Raw genomic sequence first — 23,605 nt, 5'->3', positions numbered from 1 at the left:
AGGGTGATGGAAAAGTTTTGTGGGGTTGTTACAGAGGCGTATGTATTGTCAGTCCTCAAACTGAATATATAAGATCTATTTATTTTATTAAATGCATACTATGCCTTAAAAACATTAACTGAAGAAAACAGTGTTGACTCAAAATTAGGAACCAAATCAAAGGATGATGGTTTTACATGATGACTCACATTCTGTGATTTGATTCTATCAATTTGTTAGAAGCATTAAAATTATCTAGGCCTTCCCTCTGCCAATCTTGTGACTAACAAAAGTCGCTTCTAAAAAGAAATAGATGCTTCAGTTTTTCTCCCCAAGTCAAAATTGAGACAATCTCCCTCTTCCCAAAACAAGAACAAAACAACAAAAGTGAAGAAAAGAAAGAGAAGGAGGGAGGAACAAAGAAATGGAAAGCAGTAGAGAAAAGGTAACTTAGGGAACCAATAAAAGTGGTAAAAAAAATAAAATGATTAATAGAAGTTGCAGATATGAGAACAATGAAATCGGAAGGAACAAAATTATCAAAACAATAATACAAAAACATTTCCCAAAAGGGAAGTAGATGATGTTCCCTATTAAAAAGGTCCATTAAGTGTCCAGCAACATGAATGCAGGGGCAGGAAAGGAGGGCGGGCTTATACCAAAGTTCATTATTGTGCAGAATACCAGGTCAAAAAACTGTAAGTAGGTAAGCCACATCCAAAGGATAGAGAATCAGAAGGGCACCAAACTTTTAAACACTGAAAACTGGAAGACAATGGAGCATGCCTTCAAAATGATGTAAAAATTATTTTCAAATTATTCAGGAAATTCTATTCATAGCCCAACTGAGAGTAGAATAAAGAAATTTCAGACACATGAAGTTTTAAACAATGCTATCAGCCATGTATTCTTGCAGTAAACAGTGGAAGATATGCCAAAACAATCAAGAAAGGCAATGGCATGGGCTCAAGAAACAGAATCTAAACCAAGAAAGAGAGGTAGGAAATTCACAGAGTAATAGACAAGGGAAGTCTCATGACGACAGCTGTACTGCACACAGATATCTGTAAAGTCCCTGGTCCACTTTAAAGTAGGAAGAATGAGCTCCAGAAAGTGTTCCAGGAAAAAAAAAAGAAAAGAAGAAAACAGTTTACCTTATAGTTTGACCATGTGGAAAATTATATGCAGAGGCATTTTAAACATTTGCTGGAGAGTGTGGAAAGTTAAGTCACAGGTTCAAAAACAAAACCCAAAGCAAATGAAAAAAGTGCAGCAATTATTAACTCCAAGAAAAACAAAAGCTTGTACCATGTCACCTTAGTACATAAAGAGATACAGCACTGAATAATTACAATTAATACAGTAACAATACTAAATATGGACTAAACCTTATGATTAACATAAGGGAAGATTAACAAGAGGGAAGCAAGGAGGGGAGTTTTAAGAAAGCTATTTAAGATTTTATTTAATTGGGGCGCCTGGGTGGCTCAGTGGGTTAAGCCGCTGCCTTCGGCTCAGGTCATGATCTCAAGGTCCTGGGATCGAGTCCCACATCAGGCTCTCTGCTCAGCAGGGGGCCTGCTTCCCTTCCCCTCTCTCTGCCTGCTTCTCTGTCTACTTGTAATCTCTGTCTGTCAAATAAATAAATAAAATCTTAAAAAAAAAAAAAAGATTTTATTTAATTTACTTGACAAAGAGAGAGAAAGAACACAAAGTGGGGGAACAGCAGGCAGAGGGAGAGGGAGAACCAGGTTCCTTGCTGAACAGGAAGCCCAATGGAGGACTCAGTTCCAGGACTCTGGGATCATGACCTGAGCTGAAGGCAGATGCTTAACTGAGTGAATCACCCAGGTGCCCAAAGAAAGCTAAAATTCTTAAGTACCAAGACGGAATGTCAGTTATCAATGTCTAACATTGTAAATTCTATAAATAACAATAACAATAGCAGAAGACACAGCTTGTTTGAAATGTAGCACTACTTGACTTTTTCAGCCATGTATAAATATTTAAAATATGATATAATGCATACTAAAAGGTTAGTACCATGTCTAGCATAATAAATGGTAGCCTGTTGTTTTAAAAAAGTGAAAGTTTTAAAAATCTGCGGTGGTGGGGGGGGATGAGGGTAAAAAGGGTCAGAATGAGTTTAGTACAAAACTTGTGTGAATTACTGACCCCAAATTTAGCTTTGCATTGAAAAAGAAAATAATACAAGGGTTCACACAGCACATATACAAAAACAAAACAACAACAACAAAATCAAACCAGTCGAACAGAAGCCCAATTATTCCTGGTACTGAAGCCAAAGAGAAATTATCCTAAATAGGATTCTCATAGGTAGGATATTGGATGATATAACTATTTAAAACTCTCTAACACCATTACAGTAAAAATATCAATTTCTTTAGGCTTTTATTCGATTTCACATAATGTCTCTACACACAACCAGACCAAAAAATATAGGCAGCTCATATATAAAGCTCTTTGATAGTATGAGTAAATTCAAGATAAAAATTCCATCCTGGGCTTTAGATTATATGTCCAGGATTATATTATGGCCAGGACAAAAGTTTCTCTACAAAGAAAACAAAGTGGGAAGAAAAAACAGTAAAAGAAACTGAGTTCTGATACCTAAAAATTCATTATATAAGGAATAAATAAACAAGAAAGCAACTCTTCACATGTCCTAAATGGGAGGAAGGGAGAAGTCTATACTTTAATCTTAAAAGATCAAAAAAATATCCTTCACAGCATACTTATAAGACAAAAGATTAATTATTCCACTTACATTTTTATGGATGTAAGAAAGTATATGCTGTAGGTGAAAAACTGACAAGTTTTGGTTAAACAATATCTTTAAGTCATGTGAAAAGAGGGATGCCTGGGTGTCTCAGTGGGTTGAGCCTCTGCTTTCGGCTCAGGTCATGATCTCAGGGTCCTGGGATCAAGCCCCATATTGGGCTCTCTGCTCAGCGGGGAGCTTGCTTCCCCCTCTCTCTCTGCCTGTCTCTCTGCCTACTTGTGATCTCTCTCTGTCAAATAAATAAAATATTAAAAAAAAAAAAAAGACATCCTTTAAAAAAAAAGTCATGTGAAAAGAAAAAACAATAGAAGTAGTATAAAATAACTTTTATTTACATAATTTATATCTATAGAACATAACTGCTTTCTTTAGAACAAGAAAATTTACAAATGACAGGTATTGCTTTTTTGTCAAAAACTCCTTCAAGCAAGAGAGTATATATGGTCACTTCTAATTTGAATAACATGGTGGTAAGCAGCAGATACTCATATTTTTAACTGTGCCTCAATCATTTACCAACAGTTAGGCTTTTAAAATCATCATGTTGACCACTTGCTAAAATATAAGTATTCAGGAGGAAAAGTCAAGAAAATAAAGACCATTATTCATACCTCCTTTCAGATTTACAAAATAATTCTTCACAACATCATCTTTACAAGAATATAAACAAAGGGTGTGACTAATTCTTCCCACCTTGTAAGGTAAATACAATGATTAAGTTTCTTATTTTCCCAGATAAGTTTGAAGGATATTATAGTAGGACAATTTATCTTGGCTGACTTGATTCTCTTACACAATGAATACCCAAAGATAAAATTATTTTTTTATATAGTAAGAAGTTACACCTTCCATAAAATGAATTCATTATAGATGAACAAGAGACAGATGTTAACAAAGTTAAAAAATAAATATTACACAAGGGATAGAATAATAGTTTAACTGTGACAACCTAACATCCAAACTAAGATTAAATGAAAGAAACTGTTTCAAAATATGAGACTTTAAAAATTTTATAAAAACAGGGCATTAAAATAGCTATGTGATTGACAACCATGATTTTTGTGACATATTAATCACATGAAATAAATTAATGCATACCTACTGAGAATTTCCACTCAGATTTATAGATCCCCCTTGATGACACAAAAGTTAAATTATAAATTTCACTAGAAAGCAATGAATAAGAAATGCTCTAATAGCAATTTTAGGATTACTGTTACATTTGCTGAACCACATCCTATTTTACTAATGAAGTTGAAAATTCGCCACTATTTTTTTCAATATACAACACAATTATCTAGACATTAAAATATCTTCCCAGTTGAAATACTGATCATTTTGTAATGCAATCATCACAGTTTTAATTGTGATGCACAACTAATAACTTCAATGAGAGATATGTCAAAGATAAAATGTCAGCACCTTAAGGTAAGAAAATTACTATCTAATATAGGGGTCAAATGAAAAGCCCATTACAGCCATGTCAATCCCTTCAGTATTGTCTGTGGCTGTTTTCACACTGAAACAGCTGCCACCGAATATTTTGCAAAAATGTTTTGCAGAAAATGTTTCTAACTCCTGCTCTGAGGCTTTTCAAGTAAAAGAACAAATTTGTTTTTGAGAAATTTGATTTGAACCACCGAAGATTTGCTTGGGTAGATAATGGAATTACATGTATAAAAAGCAAAATTTCAAAATCAAAAACAACCCTTAAATTAATACTGATGATAATCACTGACTAAATAAAGTCTTATTATCTTATTTTCTGTTTTAATATCACAATTATGTTCTGTGCTTAAAGGCCTAAGAGCCCCTTAAGCAAAATTTAATGGGGGGAAAAAGCTATCAAGAAATTAGTTTTTAAAAAAAGGAATGTATGTGAGTGTGTGTGTGTGTGTGTGTGTAAAAGGGACTGAATTTTGTAGGCAAATCTCCCTCATAAATTAAGGGTTTTTTCCCCATACAAATCCTGAGATTATCCAAAAAAATAAGAAAAACAAAAACTTCACAGTACAAATTCAATATACTAAACTATGAGAAAAAAATGTATTCAAAACATATATACTATCCAAATACTTTTAGTGATATAACTATAAATATCTTTAAAAATTAAAGGGAAAAGGGACAAACACAAATTTGTCAATGTTGTCTTTACCCATAATCTGAGTGGTGAAAATAATTAAAACTCAATATTCCTTTAAATAAAAAATTTAAAAATAAATAAACTTTTTGATGTTTCATTTTTATAAATAAGTTTAAATACTACTTGTTCAATTAGGACTAATGTTACATCAACATGAATTAGAAAAATACATATTTTCCAGTCAAATAGCTGATAATAGAAAAGTTTTTAAGATTTACCATACTAAAGTGGAGATTTCACAAGATGCTTTCATATACTCAGAGGCAACTGTAAAGGCCTTCAGCAAAACAAATAAAACACAAAAACAAACAAACAAATAAAAAAAAAAAAACAGAAAAAAGCCTTTACAAAATAAGTTCACTAAATGCTAAATACAATCTACCTCCAAATAAGTCGGCACTGTGATTTATACAGAGAGTTTACCCACAGCACTCCAAAATGTCCACGTGTGTTCAGCACAGTAAGAGTCAAAACGTGAACAAGAGAAGCTATTTCTGTCTCAGAAGCAGTCTTAATTGCTTTGTATTTCCAAAATGCTGAATCAATCAGAATGAAAGGAACCTCAGCTATGTTTTCCACTGATTATAAAAGCTTCAAATCAAGCTCTTAAATATTCAAAATCAATCTAAAGAAAAAAAGCCAGTGATGCTTTTTTCTAAATACTGCTTAGTTGATATTTGACTCTGGAAATCCTAGACTTAAAAAAATTAAAAAAAAAAAAAGACTTTTATTCTGTTTCATCTACTTCGATAAAGATATCACCGAAGAAATATTCTGAGACTGTGGTTGGCTCCTCCTCAGGTACCCGGTTTTGGCTACTTTTACATTCTTCTTTTGGTAAGGGACGATCACAAGAAGCCTAAAAAGATAATAAAAATAAGTATGCAATATAACATTTATATATTGGTAGTGGTCATCCAAATTGCCATCTCTTTGAAAAGCAATATAGTAATAAATATTAAGAGCTTTAAATATGTTCATACTCTTTGACCCAAAAGTTTCGTTTCTGTGCTGTTTTATTAGGGAAATAATACTAAACATAGTAAGAATTTTATGAGTAAGATAACCTTTGAAGTAGTTAAAATAATAAAATTGGACTCAACAAACACAACAGTGGGTATGATTAATTACAGTGTACATACGATCCATTATTTTACCGTAATTTCCATGAAAAAAGTTAATACAGAAAAGCATAACATCAAATCTATAATGAAACATTTTGATAACCTGCATAAGAATACAGATCCACAAAATAGAATAGTATTCCAAGGCAACTACAAATTAAAGCAATCCTATCAAAAGTTAGCATACTTACGAACTTACAAAAAATTAAGACATCGTATTGTCATTGAACAGACTTATATATCAACAAAAAGACTAGAAATATCCCCAACACATACTGCAAATTTAGTATGAGAAAAGTTGGATTATTTAATAAATGATTTTGGACAACTATATAACCATATTAGGAAAAAAAGAAGTCAAACCAAAATAAATTCAAGATAAATCAAATGATTTAAATGTGAAAATATTTTTTAAAACATCTATTCTAGGGACGCTTGGGTGGGTTAGTGTGTTAAACATCTGCCTTTAGCTCAGGCCATGATCTCAGGATCCTGAGACTGAGCCCCAAGTCAGCCCCCTGCTGCGCAGCCTCCTCCCCCCACTCCCCCACCCCCGCCACCTCCTGCTCATGCTCCCTCAAATAAATAAATAAAATCTTAAAAAACAATCTACTCTAAAATATCATGGGAAAACAATTTTTAATAATCCTGGATTGGGGGAGAGGGAGTTATCTTTTTAAATGACTCGAAATGCAGAAGTCATAAAAGAAAAGATTGATAAATTCACCTATGTAAAAATTTTTTAAATGTCCACATGGCAAAAACTACTGTACACAAAATCAAAAAACAAATGACATATAGGTTTTTAAAAATTAACAAATATACACATATAACCTTTATCCCAAAGGGTTTTCGTTAATGGAAGATCTTCTACAAATCAACATGAAAAATACTAATGATGCAATTTTTTTTAAAAACCAAACATGGAGTGCTTGGATGGCTTAGTCGGTTAAGCGTCTGCCTTCAGTGCATCATGATCCCAGAGTCCTGGGATTGAGTCCCTCAATCGGGCTCCCTGCTCAGTGGGGAGCCTGCTTCTCCCTCTCCCTCAGCTGCTCCCCCTGCTTGTGCTCACTCTCTCTCTGTGTCAATTAAATAAATAAATAAATAAAATCTTTTTTAAAAAATCAAACATGATTAGATGGTTCACAGAGAAAGCATAAATGATTCAAATACATGAAGAAGTGCTCAACCTCACTCATATGCTCATTAAATCTACAAAGAATTCCAAAAGTGAAAAAAATGATGACATCTAGTGTGAGGAAAAAGAACCTAGTCTCCTACACTGCTGCTAAAAACGGAAACTAATACGTTCCGTATGGAAGACACTCAAGCAATCTCTATCAAAAGAATAACCCCCTTTTGATCCAACAATTCTATTTCTTTTTTTTTTTTTAAGATTTTATTTATTTATTTGACAGACAGAGATCACAAGTAGGCAGAGAGGCAGGCAGAGAGAGAGAGAGAGAGAGAGGGAAGCATGCTTCCTGCGGAGCAGAGAGCCCAATGCGGGGCTCGATCCCAGGACCCTGAGATCATGACCTGAGCCGAAGGCAGCAGCCCAAACCACTGAGCCACCCAGGTGCCCCCCAACAATTCTATTTCTAGGAATTCAACCTGTAGATAAATGTGTAAAATCACTCATTTATAAGTTAGCTATTACCCTATTATTTGAAGCAGCAAATCCATTAGGAATAACCTAAATGACTACCAGTGTGAGACCACTATTACTCTATGGTACATCAAAACAGTGGGACATGATCTAGTCATTAAAAATAATGGGGGAATGGGGCGCCTGGGTGGCTCAGTGGGTTGAGGCCTCTGCCTTTGGCTCAGGTCATGATCCTAGGGTCCTGTGATGGAGCCCCACACTGGGCTCTCTGCTAAGCAGGGAGCCTGCTTCCTCCTCTCTCTCTGCCTGCTTCTCTCTCTGTTCAGCAGGGAGCATGCTTCACTAATAACAAAAGAAATGCTAATTAAACAGATTAAATTACATTTCTACCCTCTACTGTCATATTAAATGAGAAAAAAATTTATTTTCAAGAGGTAATATCTAAAGCTGGCAAGACTAGGACCTTCACTGGCACAGTTACACTGCTGATAATTTTAACAACTGTTCTCCACAGTCATTTGGCTACAATAAAGATTCATAACATACTGGTTCCAGAAAATAATTCTAGGAAATATGAAGTATTTTTAAAAATTTTAAAGACAGTCTTTGCAAAAGTACTCCTTTTGAGACTCATGCTATCTAATAGGTCACCAGCCTTTTCTGTGTTGAAATCCTAAGTAACCAATCCCAATACTCTTCCAAAGTTTCTGATGTAAATTCATATATGTTTCCATCCCAGGACTTGCCATATGAACATCAATAGCATGAAGAGAAATGAAACATGCAAATAAATTCTAATTTTACTATTCCTTGAATTCTTATGGATTTCAGGACATTTCCCCCAAAACAAATAAAACACCAGCAACATTTTGTTTTGCTTCCACAGATCAAAAAGTTCTCTGCATTAAAGGAATGACAATTAAAGGGTCCATGTACAGCTGGCTTAAATGCCTCTGTACTAAAGGAGTTGTAACTTCTTAGTTTAATACCTTATCTTCCTTTCTTATAGTGAGGTATGATGGGGAGAAGACAGACAAGAGATGCTCTGAAACAATTTCTAATATCCAAATGAAAATAGCAATTGCCATGTTTTTCCTAGTTGAGTCTGATTTCTAACCCATTCTTTTTTTTTTTTTTTTTTTAAGATTTTATTTGTTTATTTGACAGACAGAGATTACAAGTAGGCAGAGAGGCAGGCAGAGAGAGAGAGAGGAGGAAGCAGGCTCCCCGATGAGCAGAGAGCCTGATGCGGGACTCAATCCCAGGACCCAGGAATCATGATCCAAGCAGAGGTTTTAACCCACTGAGCCACCCAGGCACCTCTCTAACCCATTCTATACAAACAATAAAATATAACAGTTATCACATACCTGAGTTGCTGAACTGCCAGTATTCTCAGATTGAGTATCAACAACACTTGGAGATGGAGGCTGATCAGAGGACTCTTGGATTTTTTTCTGGCTTTCAGTGAGTGGATTTGATCTTTTCAGATTCTTTCTTGATACAGGTATAAGAGGTTTTAGACGTTTCTTATTATAAACCTGAGTAGGTTCATCAGACTCCAAACTATTCTTTGAACATATTAAAGACAAAAATCCCAGGGGTCTTCTGCCAGGTCTAGAAACGCAAATGTAAAGATATTCAAGAATATGCAAGAAGAGAAATTCCTAATACCAACTTCTTTCCATGAATACGAAAATGGCACATGCGATACCACATTAGTGGTATCAGCATATCTACTAAATATCTTTATTATTTTGATCATTATATACCAGTAGCTGGTATACCATCATACCATCGGGTGCCAATGCAGATTTTCTACCTAAAAAGTTAGTTTCAGCATTTAAAGTTAAGCTCCTGTTATATGGAATGTAACAAATTCCTACAATTCCATACTTATCTGAAGAGTCCTACAAAATGTTGACTACCGAACTTCCTTTGATAAAACTCCTTCCCTTTACATTACTGATAGAGAGATATGTTTATAAAACAGCATCCTTAGTAGTGAACTTAGTCTTTACATATATATCATATCTGTTGCATACAGGTTACATTTACCCTTTGAGAAAGAGAAATGGAGAGAATTTCTGTTAAAGAGCATCTCGTAGTACCTGGATAATGGGGTTTTTGAAGATGATGCAATGTTTTTCATTTGTTCAGACTTCGAAGCAGCACAAATTCCCTCCTCCTTAGCAGACACAATCCTCTCATCCTGCGGTAACTGAGATGTACTTTTTTCTATATGTGTATCTGTTATTTTATCAAGAGACCCAGATTCTATACTCTGAAAAGTTGGTTCAAGTTGCTCTTTCTGAGGTTCTGGAGTTGTATGTGTGCCTCCTGAGGTAGGGAAGATACCTTGTTCCTTGTAAGACTCTCCTTCAAAATATGAAGACAAATGATAAACACAGAGAACACATATTGAAATCTGTATATACAACATACCATTAACTTACTCTAATAAGAATAAACTAAATTATAAATTAATGTGTAAGTCATCTGGACTATTAAGAACTTTGTAGCTGGTTTAAAAAAAAAAGTATGAAAAAAAAAAGTATGGTTAGAATTTTTTCATTCAGATACAAAATAGTCCTACCAACATATTTTGACCTAGAAAATCTTTCTCCATAAATCTATCTTCAACTAACAAAATAAGAGTTAGTACCTGCTAATCCCTGGGTAGTAAACCAAAGAAACTATAAAAACTCTTTTATGCTCAGCTTTCTAATTCCTAAAATATAACTGTTCAGCTTTTATAGGACATCCTGTAGCCACATAGTTTTCTATTAATTACAGGATTAAAGCAGCTTTGTATGGCTATGAAAGTGCCAAATCCAAGATCTCAGCTGGGGAGAAAAACATAAGAATCAAAGCAAGATTCTTAGAGAAAGTGAGCAAGATCTCTTCTTCAATTCCAAATTTTAACAGATGCATTAAAAATAGCCAATTGTAATCATATTAAAATTTATTTCACTCACCTGTTTCCTCAGAAGCATTTATCATTTCCTTTGAACACACCTGTTTTAAGAAAATTAAGAAAAAAAAATTTATCAAGTAAAACGTCGTTCTTTTTTTTTTTTTAAATGAAGTAAGCATGTATCTCCCAGAAATCTTATGGAAATGCTACCAACATTTATGAAAAAGACATTGCTACTGTTACTAAATCTATTCCAGAGCACAGTAAAAGAGAAGTTTTCCAATGCTTTTAATAAACCAGTGTTAATATTAATTCAAATTCTGATTATAACCAGTACAAAAATATCAAATATAATAGTACAAACATAATTCAGCAACATATCAAAAGACTAACACAACATAATCAAGCAGAGTTTGTCTCAGGAATGCAAAGATGTTTGAGTATGTGAAATTTAGTATAAATCAACTGAACTGAGAAGAAAAATAATACCCCCATCTGTATGTTTACGGGGAAAGTATCCAATATTATTCATACTTTAAAAAAAGACATTTTCTTAACACCATAAACTGTAATTACTGCAATTCAAAACCAGCATCCCATTCATAAACACTGGAAATATTCTCATTTAAATCAGGAATAAGAAAAAGATGTCTACTATCAGGACTGTTTTCTGATATTTTTTGAGTTTTGTTAGCCTATATAGAAAAGAGAAAGAAATTAAGTGTATACGAAGTGTATGAGAAGAATGAGAAAACCCAACAGAATCAAGTGAAAAATTACTGTAGGTGGTAAGGGAAATTCAGTAAGTTCTCTAACGTTTTGTTGTCAATGATAATGACAACAAAAAAGATAAAATTCTTAGGGGATGATCTAATAAGAAACGGACCAGAATTTAAATGAAGAACTAAAAATACCACTGAGACATAAAAGAGTAATTAAACAAGTGGAAAGACATACTATGTTTTTGAATTAAAAAAAAAAAATCCAACGTAACAAAAATTCTGACACCAACTTTCCCTATGTTAACTGGTCCTATGATCCTAATTTAAGTATCAATAGTTTCTTTTTTTTTTTTTTTTTAAGCTCTAAACAAGTAAATTCTAAAATTAACATCAACTTTAGGACATATACCCAGCTAGGAAAAACTTGAAAAAAATAAAATAATGTGCAGGGGAGAGAGAAACTTTCCATTTAAGATAGCAAAGCATTTAAAAACTACAGTAATTTAAAACAGTGGGACACTGTTGCTCTAGAACAAACAGGTGGATCTCAAAGTAGAAGAAAATTCAGGGAGTACACTCAAATACATATGGGACTTCATACCCAGTAAGTGGAATTTTAAGTCAGTGGAGAAAAAATGAATTATTCAACAAATGGTGCTGGTACAACTAAGTAGGCACCTGGAAAACACTCTTCTAACACCAAAATAAATTCTAAACAAATCATCAATGTTAACTCTAAGAATTTATACTAAATCTCAAGGTAGACTTTCAATGTGTAACACAATCCCCAGAAGCCATACATAAAAAGACTGATAAATGGATTACATAAAAAAATGTCTACATGTCTCTGTGACTGCAGTATGTGTGCATTCTAAAATTTACAATTATAACTTCAACATTTTATAAGCATTTTTTTATTGTCAGAATGTTTTAAGTTTAAAAAATAAAAATCACAAATAAGATCAAAGAGGGGTCTGGCTGGCTCAGTCAGTTAAATATGTGCCTTTGGCTCAGGTCATGATCCCAGAGTCCTAGGACTGAGCCCCACACTGGGCTCCCTGCTCAGTGGGGAGCCTGTTTCTCACTATGCCTCAACTGCAACTCCCCCTGCTTGCGTGATGCTCTTCCTTTCTCTGTCAAATAAGTAAAATCTTATAATAAATAAGTAAAAAATTTTTTTAAAAACCACAATGTTTGAAAGGAATGCTAATGAACTAATGAAACTGGGTGACTGATACACAGGGATACATTATACTTCCTTACGTTTTTAAAGTCTTAAAAATTTTCGTATTAAAAAAAACTGGGGCACCTGGCTGGCTCAGTGTATAGAGCATGTGACTCCTGATCTTGGAGCTGTACATTTAAGCCCTGCATTGGGTGTAGAGATTATTTAAAAATAAAATCTTACCCCATACCCAAAAAATCAACCAAAAAGAGGTCTGCAAGAAAAAAAGAACACACACAAAAAGTAGAGTCAAAAGACAAAAAGTAGGGGAAAATATATGCAACTCCCTCAAAGACATAAACAACACAGAGTTCCTCCAAATCTCTAGGAAAAAGATCAACAACACAACCACAAAAATGGCTAAAGAATACAAAGTCATTTCACAGAGAAAGGAATACAAAAGGCTTCTAAGTATATGAAAGATATTCAACCTTACTTGTCATAAGAGAAATTAAAACCATTCAGGGTGGTTGGGTTATGGACATTGGGGAGGGTATGTGCTATGGTGAATGCTGTGAAATGTGTAAGCCTGATGATTCATAGACCTGTACCCCTGGGGCAAATAATACATTATATGTTAATAAAAAAAAAATTCTGTGATACCATCTTCCACCCATAAGATATACAAGAATCCACTGCCAAAAAAAAAAAAAAGAAGAAGAAATAGAATCCACTGCCTCTGTTGTCTGCCCTCACCTAAGGACTACTGGTCTTCAACTATCCCTTTGAGAAAAGAGATTCTATATCAACTTTCCCAAAAATAAATAAATTAACTCTTCCACAGTGTAGCTACACAGTTGAGATAAATTATCATGAGTATTGGAAACATAAACAAGTGGGTGCTAAGAAACCTTTAACATAGTGGCTGGTGATCAAATCCACATAGTATCTTCAGGCTTCCCAAAGACAGTGATGACTGAGCTAAAGAAGTTTCTATGTTTGGCAAGAAAATGTTTCATAAAAAGGTAATAAAAGAAATGCCCTGGGATGTGAAGAAAGATGGTGCTTTCTAGAAACTGAAAGATGGCCAATATAGTAACAGAGTGAGGCACACAGTGAGATCAGAGACAGAAATGGGCCAGACTAATAGAGGGCCTTTAAGGTTCTGGTTCTCTTCCTAAAAGCAATGGATAGCTTTATGCGTTATGGTAATACTGATGATGATACTACTATTACTATTTTACACAACGGGAAACTCATTCACAGAAATAAAAAATCCTAACTCGGGTCCCAAAACTGTTAAAGGGTACAGCCGGGATCCAGATCTGTAGGACAATTTTGGCTTATTTTTTTTAAGCCATTTACAAAGAACTATGAATGGGCTTCCTGACTAATGTCCATCAATTTTCATCTAGAACAGCTGAAAATGAGAATCCAAAACCAGTTTTAGCTGGATTGTTAATGGTGAAAAGTATTAGCACTATCTTTATATAAAGAGTCTAAAGAAAGAAACAGAAATGGATCTGTTGTAATATGGCCATCTTACTTGCTTGATGATTCTATCTTACCTCGGAAGTATAATTTTGACAATCATCTCCTGAAGTGAGCAAACTTTTTTTGGGAGGAGGAACCTGGTCACTTTCATCAAGCATACAGTGAAATCTCTTCCTAGATATAAGATCCAAATTAGCAGGAGGAAGCTTTTCAGAATCATCTTTTCCAGGATCAGATAAACAGATGGTATTCTGACCAACTGAAGTTACTGGAAAACTCACACTGTATAGAAAATGCATACATATGAAATTAGCAAATTAGAAGCTACTTAATGAGGTAAAAGGCTGAAATATTCCAGTGAAAACTGCCAAAAAACTTCCAAGTAACTAATATATATATAATATATATTATATATATATATATATATAAAACATAAAAATGTTAGTTCTGAGATCCATTCATACTCAAAAACTCACAACTTAAATCCATAATACTAAATTAAATCCAAGGTATAAAAATAGTGTTTTCCTTATCTATAAAGTTAAAATTTTAATCTAAAATGCCTTTTACTTATATAAAAGGCTAACATCTAATGCTACTTGACAGAGAACTAAGCATCTTAACCAGTGACTGTTAAAATACAACAATTCTCTAGTAAGGAATTTAAAAAGCAGTATTAAAATATATAGAAATGGGGCGCCTAGGTGGCTCAGTTGGTTAAGTGTCTGACTCTGGATCTCAGCTCAGGTCTTGATCTCAGGGTTGTGAGTTCCAACCCCATGTTGAGCTCCACACTGGGCATGGAAGCCTACTTGAAAAAAAAATACACATACACACACAGAAACGTTATCCTTCTTGCAATTTCTGTGAATGTGTATTTATTTCAGAATTTAAAATATATAAGCTTACAAAGTAACCACACATCTTTGATAGACAACATTTTACAATCTGAACAGCTAAATTTTTTTAGCTTTCAAAACGCTTAGGATACCAAATAAGTTTCACACAAAAGTATTATACATTTAAATGGCAGCTTTATCAGGCATAAAATCAACAATTTCTTCTCTAACTTAACACATAACTATTAAATAAGAGCTTTGAGACAATTATAAATAATGCTGGTGAACAATTTACTCAGTTAATACTATTCAACTCATAAAGCACCTTTCCTCCTGGCAAAAAGAGTTCAGTTCCCAGGTGATGTATGGAAGTGTTGAATCACCATATTGTACACCAGAAACTAACACTGCACTGTATGATAAGTAACTGGAATTTAAATAAAAAGTAAAAAATAAATAGTTTAGCTTATTCATTACCTCATGTCACTCCTTTCTTCTGTATTCACGGATTTGATCAATATGGGTGCTGGCAGTAAAGGGTTTGGCATTAACTGTGCACTGGTATCACTAAATTCTTCTACAGCATTGGTTGGGATTTCCACCAGAGTTAAAATGAATGCTTGTTCATCCTCACCATCTTGATGTACATTAGCAACTAGATTCACTATCAAAGTTTGAAAGTTAATCATGAAAAGCTGAACTATGAAAATCATTAATTTATTAATTTATTACATGTCTTAAAAAGTCTCACTATAACTTATCCCATGAATAAAAAGCAAATTATACCCACAAAAATAAAAAGTAATTTCATAAAGGATAAAAAGACAGTTCACTATAGAGAAGATTTTTAATTTGGAATAACAAAACTTATACACAAAATACTTCAAGTTTTTCATTTGTTTTTAATTTAAGACTGTCATAGACTAAAAAACTATTTTGTTTTTCCCTAGTCAAATGGGGTAGGGGGATAAAAGCTATACTATTAGGTTTGGTGATACTTTATCGAAGAAGATTATCATACCTGTTAAGTCTTGAGAACTGATTACATTCTCTTGTTGGACTTCTGGCATACTAGTTAGTGTACCCTAAAAAAATTTAAAAAGTTAAAATACAAGAATGAAGTTAACCAAATTTTCATTTATTTATTTATTTATTAAGATTTTATTCATTTGACAGAGAGAGACAGACAATGAGAAAGGCAACAAAAGCAGGGGTAGTGGGAGAGAGAAACAGGTTTCTCGCTGAGCAGGGAGCCCAATGCAGGGCTTGTTCCCAGGGATCATGACCAGGGCTTGTTCCCTGGGATCATGACCTAAGCCCAAGGCATACAACTGAGCCACCAAGGCACCCCTAATTCTAGTTTTAAAAAGTTTTCCAGACAATTGGATATAAGAGTTACTGCTTCAAAACTCAACTTTTTAACCATAAACAATTTTTCAAATGTTCTGAAACTTTCAGTTATACAAATAACTTTTGATTATTTAAATAAATATATATGCACAAATGAATTCAGACTAAATTGTTAAATACATGAATTTTATAAAATTATTTTTTTTATAAAATTATTTTTAAAGTAACAGGAAAGGGAGACTCAAACCCCTCAACCTTCCCTCTATCCCCATTACAGCAGCTCTTGTCCTATCTGAATGGAAGCAAACTGCCTGTCTCCTCGCCACCAGCACAGCTCCTTCCAATCTGTTCTCCAGAAAACTGCCAACACTGTATTCTCTAAAATGCAATTCTTATTGTAATTCTTTACTGCTTAAAATTTTCAAACTCTCATTTTGTAACCAACGTCAGTAATCGATTCAGGCAAGCATCACCAATGGATACTAAAACTACTGGGGAGAAGGTGGCTGAGTCTGAAAATACTAACACAATGTACAGAAGATGCTGTTTAATGTAGAAATCTAGCAGACACCATGCTACCCAAGTAATTAGTCCACATCTCCAACAATGAAACAAGCTGACAGCACATGCCTGCTGAGGGGATACAAAAGGAAGAACACAACAACACCTAAGTAGTAATTGTGCCAAACACTGTTCAATCTGTATCTAAAATGAGGAACAAAGCACAAAAATCCAGATTATGAATTAGCTTGCAATGTCAAGCTCACGAAAGAGGGAAGAGTGCAGGGTCCAGATGAAAAGAGAGTAAAGAGAATGACAACTAAACGCAGTATGAGAGCCCTGGTTGAAACTATGTATTACATATAATTTTAGTATCAGTATTAGATAATATGGTAATACTGACTGTGACAACAGTATCATCATTTCTCTATTAAAAACATCCTTGATGGTATCGAATAAAAGCTGGAATATGCATGAATGAAGGCTCCTGTCTGCTCTCAAATGGTTCAGTTTCTTGAAAGTATCTATCTACAGAGATGGAGAGCATGACAGAAAAAGCAAATAAGCAAAATGTTATTAATTAATTAATCTAAGTAAAAGTTATATGAGAATTCTATTTAAGATCTTTACAACTCTTCAATGAGTTTGAAATTATTTCAAAATAAAAAGTAAAACAAGTTGGGGGCTAGGGAAAGTCCCATACATTTGGATATACTCCAAATCCTTGCAAGTCATAAAAACCCCTTTTATGATCCGCTCCCAGGTTGCCTACCTCACTCATCTTTAACTACTTCATTTATATCCTACTCATAACTACTTATCCCTGAACATGAAATGCTGTTTCATACTTATTCTTAACACACGTTCTTCTCCCTTCAACTGGCTAATTCATATCTGTTCTTCTAGATCAAGGGCTTTTTCAGTCCTGGCTACACATCAGAATAACCTGAGGAATTTTAACAACAGCAACAGAAAGCAAATGTCTAAACCCTATTTCCGAAGACTGGGTTGAGGACCACCCCTTTAGTGTCTTGTGCAACTTGCTTTCACAGCACCTACCAGAGTTTAACCATTCTTATCCTCAATGATTTCTCACAACTCTGTCCCTCCAGTATCTTACACGATACCAAACATGTAGTAATAACACCTCAAAAAAATACCTGCAACGTGAAAGTAGTTCTCAGATTCAGTGGCCCACAAGCAAGAGGTAAATACTCTGTACAAAACCCTTTTTCAAAACTTTCACAGCAAAGCTACGTATTGGCTGTTTTATCTGTGCTCAAAAGACTAAAAACACACTCAATAAAAAATTCTATCACAATACATTCTTGCAAAGGCAAAACTAAGGAAAGAAAACAGATAAGGGATCACCAAGTAGCCAGGGTGCTAAGGGGTGGGGGGGGTGTAAAAAAGGGCCCTGGGGAATCTGGGGGATGATGGAAATGCTCATATGTTGTTTACATGACTATATATGTTTGTCACAACTTGTACACGTACACACTTAAGAAGGTGAAGTCTATTGTATGTAAATTATACCTTATTTTTTTTTAATGGGGAATAAACACCCTGCCACCCCATGTTTTATTTTATCTTCTTTTACCTCTGACATATGAAGAGCAAGCACATTGTCTCCATTAGAGTCCTTCCCTTGGGGCTCTTCAACAGAACTCTCAGGGAGAACCACATCTGAACCAAGTATATGGGGCCTTGTCTCAAAGGAAACTGGAGCAACTGATGATATCTGAACCTTTTGAGATTCCTCTTCCTGATCATCATTTCTGAAAAAGAGATTAGTACATATTTGAATTTCAGAGTATGTATTAAAGTTCTGTACTGAAACCAAGTGGACAATTACAGAGTAATGTCTAGAGCTGTGAGTCAAAGATTTAATGGTGTTCAAGTTCTAAAATATATTTAATGCAACAGAACCCTCCTTTTCCAATCAGTTATAGCTATAGCTAATGACTATAGTTGAAACAGAATTTAAACTAAATCCCAGAATTTCTCTTTTTACCTTTCAGTTAGATTTGCTTCTTGAGAAATAGCAGTCTCTTCAATACCATGTTCACAAGCCAATTTGCACTGCTCCTTACTCTCTGCTGTTCTAAATGATCCAAAGTTTTCATCTTGTAATTCCGTTGCTTCAGAAATATTTTTCTCAGTTTCTTAAACAAAAAATACACTTAAGATATAGTCCAAAACAGCTAAAACCTCCATATTAGTTAGAAATATGTTCTCTCTTTAAAGACTGATCACTATATAGTGGCTCTTCCAAATTTCTCTTAATCCAAAAATCAAACTTACATGCAGCAGTAAGAGTGGTCTTGGCCAATGCGATTTTTGAGGCAGATGATTAACGAATCCTACACTATACATATTTCACTCATGGCTGCCATAGCAATTTTATGTCCACTCCATGGTGACAGCAGTGTAATTACAAACCCACATATAAAAGAATTTTAGAAGTGGGTACACATGAGGTCTGGCTAGTTCCACCTTGGGCAAAGTTGTTAGGGAGGGAGCTATTCTAAAAGCAATGTCACAAAGAAGAAGAAAATGACTTCTACATAAAAGAGTTACCTTCAAATCGCTATCAAAATACCAACAGCATTTATCACAAAACTACACCAAATAATACTAAAATTTGTATGGGACCACAAAAAAACTCTGAAGAATATACAATGTGTAAAAGACGTGTCTCTTCAATAAATGGTGCTTGGAAAACTAGACAGCTACCAAAGACTGAAATTGGACCACTTTCTAACTCCATAAACGAAATATAAACTCAAAATGGATTAGAGAGCTAAACATGAGACCAAACCATAAAAATCCTAGAAAAAAAACACGGGCAATAATTTCTCTGACATCAGCTGTAGCAACATTTTTCTAGATATGTCTCCAGAAGCAAGGGAAACAGAAGCAAAAATAAACTATTGGGACTGACAGCGAAGGAAACCATCCACAAAATGAAAAGGCAACCTACCAATTCAGAGAAAATATTTGCAAATGATACATCTGATAAGGGGTTTGTATCCAAAATATATACAGAACTTATACAACTCAACACCAAAAAACAAAACAATCTAATTAAAAAATTGCCACAGATGGGGCTCCTGGGTGGCTCAGTTAGTTAAATGTCTGACTCCTGATCTCAGGTCTTGATCTCAGAGTCATGAGTTCAAGCCCTGTACTGAGCTCCATGCTGGACATGGAACCTATTTAAAAACAAACAAACAACAACAACAAAAACAAAAAAAGGGGTCTTCCAAAGAAGATATACAGATGGGTAACAGACATGAAAAGATGCTCAACATAACTAATAACTAACTAACTAACTCAGGGAAATGCAAATCCAAGCTACAAGATATCACAACCAGAATGGCTAAATACAAAAACAAAAACAAAAACCCAAGAAATAACAAGTGTTAATGAGGATATAGAGAAAAAGGAACACTTGTGCACTAATGGTGGGAATGTAAATTGGTGTAGCCACTGTGGAAAACAGTAAGGATGTTTTTCCAAAAATCACAAATAAAAATACGTATGATAGGGCGCCTGGGTGGCTCAGTGGGTTAAGCCGCTGCCTTCGGCTCAGGTCATGATCCCAGGGTCCTGGGATGGAGCCCGGAGGGCTCTCTGCTCAGCACGGAGTCTGCTTCCCTTCCTCTCTCTCTGCCTGCCTCTCTGCCTACTTGTGATCTCTCGCTGTCAAATAAATAAATAAAATCTTAAAAAAAAAAAAAATACGTATGATAAATTCTAGTACTAAGTATTTACACAAAGAAAATGAAAAGACCAAGATTCCAAGGATATATGTACCACCCCAAAATTTACTGCAGCATTATTTACAAGAGCCAAGATATGGAAGAAACCTAAGTGCCCATCGGTACATGAATGGATAAGGAAAATGTGTATGTATACACAATGGGATATTAAAAAGCCATTAAAAAAGTTGTAATTGGGCTGTTTGTGAACTGGATGGACCAAGAAGGTATTATGGTAAGTGAGCTAAGTCAAACTGAGAGAGACAAATACCATATGATTTCCCTCATATATGGAATCATAAGAAAGCAAATATACAAATGAAGAGAATAATCGATCTATAAATACAGAGAACAAACTAATGGTTTCCATAGCGGAGGGAGTAGGAAGACAGACAAAATAGGAGGACAGACAAAATAAGAAGACAGACAAAATGGGAGATACATGGTTCCAGTTATGGAATGAATAAATCACGGGAATAAAAGGCACAGCATAAGGAATAGTCAATGGTACTAGAATAGCATCATATAGTGAGAAATGGTAGCTCTACTTGTGGTGAGCACGGCACAATGAACAAACTTCTTGAATCACTATGTTGCACACCTGAAACTAATATAATACTGTGTGGGGACGCCTGGGTGGCTCAGTTGGTTAAGCAGCTGCCTTCAGCTCAGGTCATGATCCCAGCATCCTGGGATCGAGTCCCACATCGGGCTCCTTGCTCAGCAGGGAGCCTGCTTCTCCCTCTGCCTCTGTCTGCCATTCTGTCTGCCTGTGCTCGCTCTCTCCCCTTCTCTCTCTCTGATAAATAAATAAAATCTTTTTTTAAAAAAAAAAAATATATATATATAAAATACTATGTGTCAACCACACTCAAATCAAAACAAATTTTTAATAAAAATAAAAAAGGTAACTTCAGCCTACACACTGAATTATCTTTTGGGTACTTCTGAACTCAAAGTAAGTAACAGAATTAACTAACTGAATCATTAAGCATTGCTGGCTGAAAGGAAATCCCAGAAATCAGGAACCCCAAAACAGGGCAAAGATGATGCTAACTATCCAGATCTTCTACCTACAGGGCTTAAGACAATCTAGACAGCCTACTATATACACTGTTTTCCTGCTCTTACTAGCATGTGAAGCAGATGGGCCCTTGGCAGGGAGGGAAGGTAGAAAAGGAAGTAGGAGTAGGATTCAACATGTACACCACAATCTAATGAGGCCATTAAAAAAAAAAAGGAAGAGAACACTAGGTAATCATATAGAAAGATTTTTTTCAATATACTAATCTTTAAAAAACAGAGTGCTACTGGGGGACCTGGGTGGTTTAGTCCATTATGTGTCTGCCTTTGGCTCAAGTCATGATCTCAGAGTCCTGGGATCGAGCCCTATATCAGGCTCCCTGCTTGGCAGGGAGTCTGCTTCTCCCTCTGCCTCTGCTCCTTCCCCCTGTTCATTCTCTCTCTCTCAAATAAATAAATAAAATCTTTAAAAACTCGGGGCATCTGGGTGGCTCAATGTGGTTAAAGCCTCTGCCTTTGGCTCAAGTCATGATCCCAGGATCCTGTACTCGAGCCCCGCATCAGGCTCTCTGCTCAGCAGGGAGCCTTCCCCTCTCTCTCTGCCTGCCTCTCCACCTACTTGTGATCTCTGTCAAATAAATAAATAAAATCTTCTAAAAAATAAAAATACATAAATAAAAACAGAGTGCTACAATATAAAGAACTCAGTAATAAAACAAGTTTCCCAATACAAAAATGAGCACAAATTTAGAGCACCTGGGTGGCTCAGTTGGTTAAGCATCCAACTCTTGATCTCAGCTCACGTCTTGATCTCAGGGTCATAAGCCCCGTGTTAAATTAAAAAAAAAAAAAAAAAATGAGCACAGATGTGAACACGTGTCTCTAAAGAAAATATAAAAATAAGCACATAAAAAGATATTCAGTATCAATGGTCATAAAAGAAATTCAAATCAAAACCAGGAGATACTTCAAACTGAGTAGACTATATAATAACAAGTGTCTGAGAGGATAAAGAGAAAGCAAAATCCTCACAAAATGTTGATGAAAGACACAATATTGGGCCGCCTGGCTGGCTCATTCAGTAGAACATGTGACTCTTGATCTCACGGTTATAAATTCAAGCCCCACATTGGGTACAGAGATTACTTAAAAATAGCCCCTCATCCGGTCCGTCCCATCACATCCTGTCTTGTCCCGTCCCCTCGGGTGCCAGTGCCGATGCGCACTGGTGGCAGCAGGGCTTTTTTCTGACTCCTGGTCCCTTCCCTGGCTGCCCTTCCTGACCTGTCGCAGGGCTGGCCACTTCTCTGGCCCCAGGATGCAGAATGTGATTAACACAGTGAAGGGAAAGGCACTGGAAGTAGCTGAGTACCTGACCCCAGTCTTCAAGGAATCAAAGTTTAAGGAAACAGGTGTTATCACCCCAGAAGAGTTTGTAGCGGATGGAGATCACTTAGTCCACCACTATCCAACATGGCAATGGGCTACAGGGGAAGAATTGAAAGTGAAGGCATACCTACCAACAGGCAAACAATTGTTGGTTACCAAAAATGTGCGATGCTACAACCAGTGCAAACAGATGGAATATTCAGATGAATTGGAAGCTATCATTGAAGATGAATATGGTGATGGGGGATGGGTAGATACTTATCATAACACAGGTATTGCAGGAATAACTGAAGCAGTTAAGGAGATTACATTGGAAAGCAAGGACAGAATAAAACATCAAGACTGCGCAGCAATATGCGAGGAGGAGGAAGAAGATGATGAAGGAGAACCTGCAGATATGGAAGAACATGAAGAAAGTGGATTGTTGGAAACAGATGAGGCTACCCTAAACACAAGAGAAACAGGAGAAGCTTGTAAAACTAAAACTGATGCTGGAAGTGAAGATGCTATTTTGCAAACAAGAACTTATGACCTTTATATCACCTATGATAAATACTACCAGACACCACAATTATGGTTGTTCAGCTATGATGAGCAAAGGCAGCCTTTAACAGTTGAACACATGTATGAAGACATCAGTCAAGATAAGTGAAGAGGGGCGCCTGGGTGGCTCAGTGGGTTAAAGCCTCTGCCTTCAGCTCGGGTCATGGTCTCAGGGTCCTGGGATTGAGCCCCACATCGGGCTCTCTGCTCAGCGGGGAGCCTGCTTCCCTTCCTCTC

General features: G+C 35.4%; 2 protein-coding genes across 2 annotated transcripts in view; one reads left to right on the top strand and one right to left on the bottom strand.

The window, feature by feature from the left end:
- Positions 1-3,093: 3,093 nt before the first annotated feature.
- Positions 3,094-23,605, bottom strand: part of BDP1 (B double prime 1, subunit of RNA polymerase III transcription initiation factor IIIB) — a 95,674-nt gene continuing 75,162 nt past the window's right edge. The window contains 9 exon segments of the mRNA XM_059418029.1: positions 3,094-5,784; positions 9,032-9,278; positions 9,773-10,040; positions 10,640-10,679; positions 14,034-14,241; positions 15,276-15,462; positions 15,820-15,883; positions 18,250-18,427; positions 18,664-18,814. Of these exon segments, the coding sequence (XP_059274012.1) occupies positions 5,653-5,784; positions 9,032-9,278; positions 9,773-10,040; positions 10,640-10,679; positions 14,034-14,241; positions 15,276-15,462; positions 15,820-15,883; positions 18,250-18,427; positions 18,664-18,814 (1,475 nt within the window). The 3' untranslated portion in view covers positions 3,094-5,652.
- LOC132028128 (ubiquitin-like-conjugating enzyme ATG3) overlaps positions 22,713-23,605 on the top strand; it is a 1,365-nt gene continuing 472 nt past the window's right edge. Inside the window, 1 exon segment of the mRNA XM_059416756.1 lies at positions 22,713-23,473. Coding sequence (XP_059272739.1) covers positions 22,755-23,473 — 719 coding nt within the window. The 5' untranslated portion in view covers positions 22,713-22,754.

This window comes from Mustela nigripes, chromosome 12 (genome assembly GCF_022355385.1).
Source record: "Mustela nigripes isolate SB6536 chromosome 12, MUSNIG.SB6536, whole genome shotgun sequence".
In the NCBI taxonomy this organism is placed as follows: Eukaryota; Metazoa; Chordata; class Mammalia; order Carnivora; family Mustelidae; genus Mustela; species Mustela nigripes.
Note: the sequence above shows the minus strand (reverse complement) of the source record. Positions and strands in the feature narration are given on the sequence as shown.